Source organism: Delphinapterus leucas, chromosome 15 (assembly GCF_059928025.1).
Source record: "Delphinapterus leucas isolate spDelLeu-1000000601 "Yukka" chromosome 15, BTC_Dleu_Yukka2, whole genome shotgun sequence".
Lineage (NCBI taxonomy): Eukaryota > Metazoa > Chordata > Mammalia > Artiodactyla > Monodontidae > Delphinapterus > Delphinapterus leucas.
In genome coordinates, this window is record NC_143143.1 from 8240433 (window position 1) to 8244924 (window position 4492).

Sequence of the window (4492 nt, forward strand, 5' to 3'; positions counted from 1 at the left end):
GAGGAAACTGGGGTTCCCTATGATGCTGTCGGCCTGCACTCCTTGGCCCTGGCCTTCCTGTTGGGTCCCTTGACTGACAGGGGTGTCTCCTCCTCCTTTGCTCGCAGGGCGGCGGCGGTGACGACACAGAGCTGCGGTACTCGACCCAATACGAGGAGCGCCTGGACCCCTTCTCGTCCTTCAGCAAGCGGGTGCGTGGACCTGGCCGCCACCAGCTCACCTGGCCTCAGCCTCCCTCCAGAACCACCCCCCGCCAGCCCCAGTCTCACCCTGCAGCCCCCCACACTGCACCCTGACACACCAGACCATCAGGGCAGCCCCCAGGCTCGCTATGGTACCGTGAAGGCCCGGGGTCCACCGCGGGTGGGGCCAGAGTGCCAGGAACACATGCTGAGGGCTATGGGAGGGTGTGTGACAGCGACCGGGTTAGGCCTGGGTGCACACTCTGGGGGTAGGCAGACAAGCAAAGAGCTCCCAGTGTCAGGTGACTTAACAGTGGGGGGGGCGGGGAGCTTGTAACTCCCCCTCCCCCTGCCCTGAAGACCTTCCTGCTGTAGGCAGAATCGGCCACTGCAGAGGGGGCAGCAGCTCCCATCACTGGCCCTGCTCACACAGAGGTTGGGGGAGCCTAGGATGTCACCCTGAGTGGGGCTGGGCACCAGGTAGCCCCTGGCAGGCCCCCGGGATTCTGCAGGGACAGCAGGGCAGGGTCCCTCTCTGCAGTGAGCTGGAGCATTGGGGAGCCTTTGGGGTCCTCTCCTCATCCCTCCTCCTCCTTCAGGAGCGGCAGCGGAAATACCTGAGCCTAAGCCCCTGGGACAAGGCCACACTCAGCATGGTGAGTCCCCCCCTCCCCCGTGCCCCTGCCGTGTCAGGCCTGGGCCTCTGACTCTGGGCACCTTGTCACCTGCCCTCCAGCCCAGTCTGGAAAGCCCCAGGGACCCCGCTGCCCCTCACAGTCTCCGTCAAGAGTAGCTATGCGAGAGCTTCCCTGGTGGCGCAGTGGTTGAGAGTCCGCCTGCCGATGCAGGGGACACAGGTTCTTGCCCGGTCCGGGAAGATCCCACGTGCCGGCCGCGGAGCCTGCGCGTCCGGAGCCTGCGCTCCGCAGCGGGAGAGGCCACAATAGTGAGAGGGCCGCCTGCCGCAAAAAGAAAAAAAAAAAAAATGGAGTAGCTATGCGACCCGAAACAGGGAAAGCAGCATAACTCATGGTAGGTTCTGGAACTGTGCCGCAGGGGGCGCCCTTCCCTAGAATTCCTGTGGCCCAAGTTCCCAGCCTAAACACTGGAGTGAAAGGCCAGCTGCCTGCCCTTCCCTCCCCTTGCTGCCCTGGGATGGGTGAGCCCTGCAGGGGTGGGTGAGGCCTGCCCCAGCCCTACTCACGCCTCGCTTGTTCCCCAGGGGAGGCTGGTTCTCTCCAACAAGATGGCCCGCACCATCGGCTTCTTCTACACACTCTTCCTGCACTGCTTGGTCTTCCTGGTAAGTGTCCAGGCGTGGCCAGGGATGCATTCACCACGCTCCCCCCATCTACCCCCAGGCACAGCGTCTGCTCTTGGCTACTTCTCTCCCCATCAGGGGCCTCATCCCACCCTGGGGACCACAAGCCCACCCATCAGGCTCTTTGGCTGGGGCAGCAGCCCGGCTGACTCCACCCAGCGCCCAGTCCCGGAGGGGCTTGGTAGAGGGAAGGGCTGCTGTGGGAGGCTGACAGGTGGGAAAACAGGTCTAATTGACTCTACTGAGGGACAGCCAGGTGGGCTGCACAGAGAAGGGACATCTTGAGCTGAATCTCCTCGGGTACAGAGGGGCATTCCAGTTAGTGAACACAGCACATACAGGGGCCTAGTGATGCCTGCGCGTCCACCACGTGTGGGGAGAGGTGGGGGTAGGGCATGCCTATGGAAGGCTCCAGCCTCAGGGATCCCCACCCCCAGCGAGGGTAGTCAAGATGGCCCCTACATGGCTAGCCTGGGCTTCAACTCTGACCCCAGGGCCCAGGAGGTCCTGGCCCTGCCAATGGTACACCCAGCAACATTAGGGATGGCAGCTGCATCCCCAGGCCTGTCTGACCATCTGTGAAACCGGTGGGCCCGAGAGCATCTCTAAGGCCCACCCATCCTGGAGCCTGGGCCACGAGAAGCTTCACGTGTCAGGAAGCCAAGCCCAGAGGCCATAGGTGGACAGCAGGAGTGGCCGTGAGCAGCCCAGGCAGCTCACCATGTCTCTCCTTGGGCAGGTGCTCTACAAGCTGGCATGGAGCGAGAGCGTGGAGCGGGACTGTGCCACCTTCTGTGCCAAGAAGTGAGGACCCACCCTCGGCCCCCAGCACCACCGCGTTCTTATGTTCCCTGCCTTCCCCCAGCCTTCTATCACTGCCCCCATCTGGTCCACCCCACGGCCCCTGCCAAGCCCACTGTCCCCGGCCCCCGCGCCAGCACAAGGTGCACGCCCCTTGGAGATCTCCATGGCCCCCACCGCCCCCACATTTCTCTCTTTTTCACACTTGGCCTCAGCAAAAGGTTTCTGTGACCCACAGGTTCGCCGATCACCTGCACAAGTTCCACGAGAATGACAATGGGGCGGCAGCCGGTGACCTGTGGCAGTGACGCCCGGGGCTTCCCCGACACGACAGTGATGGCTGCACTCCCCACCCCTGCTTGTTCAGCTGCTTCTAATGACTTAGGCTTCCCTGGAGAATCCCCAACGTAGACTGCCCTTGCCCTCCAGCCACCAGCGCCAGAGGTCCCCAGGTCTCCTTGGACTCCCTTAGAAGATGGTCTCAGCCACATCCGGCTCCCTAAATCCAGAAGGCTCCCAAGGCCAAGCCAGATTGAGCCAAAGGGACCCCTTCAGGCCCATCTCAGGCTGGTGACCCAGCCTGGGTCTCACCCGCAGCCTGACCACTAGCCCTGGTGGCAGAGACGTCCCAGCCATGATACTGCTTTCCCACTGATTCTGGCTGTGGTTAATCCAGTTGGGATCCCCTGGGCCTCTCTGTGCCAGGCCCCGGGATCCCCTTGGGCTCCCCTAGGATCCATCACCATCCCACCAAGGCATGGAAGCCCTTCCTTGCAGGCCGGCAGGCTTTGAGTCCAGCCCCGCCACCTGCCTTTATCACGGCCCCACCCCACCCCAAGAAGAGAGGGAGCCCCAGAGGGCAGGATAGTTTCTCTTACCTGCTCCCAGCCCCTTAGACCCACTATGATTTTTGCTTTCTTCTTTAGCAAGGTATTCTTCTGGCTTTTAGGTGAGGAAGAGCACCCACGCCCCAGGCTCTTCAGACCCAAGGACTGGCCTGAGGGGCCCAAGTGCTTCTTGGCCAAGCAGAACTGGCTGTGGGCCATCCTAGCCTGGCCACCCTGGGGCCACTGGCAGATCTTCCTAATTTAGATTTGCACTTGCGTGTTCAGCTTTGCAAATTTTGAATAAACCCATTGTTGCAGCCACACCGGTGTCCTGCCCTCTGTGACTCTGAGGGTACAGGAGGCTGGTGGGCGGGTTCCCGCAGCGACACCCCCAGGAGCTATGGCTAGACCTCACGGCTGCTCTGCTGACATGGGGCACGGTCCCCCACACGTGGGAGGCCTCTCCCCCTTTTCTCATCCCCAAGAATTCCCTGAGTGGGTCCAGAGCTTTGCGGAAACCCAAACCCACAGTGTCTGAGTTCTCTTTTTTTTTGGCCACACTGCGCGGCATGTGGGATCCTAGTTCCCCAACCAGGGATCAAACCCGTGCCCCCTGCAGTGGAAGCGCGGAGCTGCAACCGCTGGACCGCCAGGGAATTCCTTGTCTGAGTTCTCTTGAGCAGACAACCCAATCAAAAAGAGAAATCCATTCCTTTTTTAAGAACTGCCTGTCAGGCTGTGGTTGGATGTGTGATATCAACTCCTAGGGAACACCTGCTTCCCTTTCTGTGTACCCTGGAGCCGTGTACTCTCCCTTTCCCTCGGGCGCTGCCTGCCACGCACTGCAGAGCCCATGCCCACCAAGCCCCCTGTGCCAGGCTTGCATGGGGACACCCCTGAGTCACAGGTTCTAGGCCACCTGGCCTCCAGCCCAGCCCCACTAGTGTGGGTCCCCTCCCACCCAGACACAGGGCTTCCTCTTGGTCTGTGGTGGTTGGCGTTATCCCACTGGCCAGGTGGCCCATGAGACTGGCTCCACACCCAGCTCCCACCCTGCAGTCCACCAGGCCAGAGTCCCCCATGCTATCCCTGTCTGAGTTTTAGCCCTGAATGCTCTAGAGTTTGTGACTCCAGGGGTCCCCTTTGGGGTCCCACCCCAGCGTCCCTCATCATCTATCCCATCAGAACGTCCTCTAAGGCCACAGAGCCTCCTGCCCTTGGGGACACCAGATAGACCTCTCCTCCCTGACCCTCACTCCTGTCCCCATGACAGAGCTACTCTTGGCTAATCACTCCCCCCCGCCCTTTCCCCACCCCAGCCACTTCCACTTCTCCCACCAGTTCCTCCTTGTAGGTCAGAG

At 61.7% G+C, this 4492-nt stretch overlaps 1 protein-coding gene across 4 annotated transcripts in view; it reads left to right on the forward strand.

Moving 5' to 3' along the window:
• CUX1 (cut like homeobox 1) overlaps nucleotides 1-3470 on the forward strand; it is a 383965-nt gene extending 380495 nt beyond the window's left edge. For all 4 annotated transcript variants that reach the window (XM_022587996.3, XM_089895748.1, XM_022587995.3 and 1 more), the window contains 5 exons: nucleotides 108-191; nucleotides 782-838; nucleotides 1405-1485; nucleotides 2243-2307; nucleotides 2543-3470. In XM_022587996.3, the coding sequence (XP_022443704.1) occupies nucleotides 108-191; nucleotides 782-838; nucleotides 1405-1485; nucleotides 2243-2307; nucleotides 2543-2612 (357 nt within the window). In that variant the 3' untranslated portion in view covers nucleotides 2613-3470. The remainder of the gene's footprint in view (nucleotides 1-107; nucleotides 192-781; nucleotides 839-1404; nucleotides 1486-2242; nucleotides 2308-2542) is intronic.
• Nucleotides 3471-4492: the final 1022 nt, after the last annotated feature.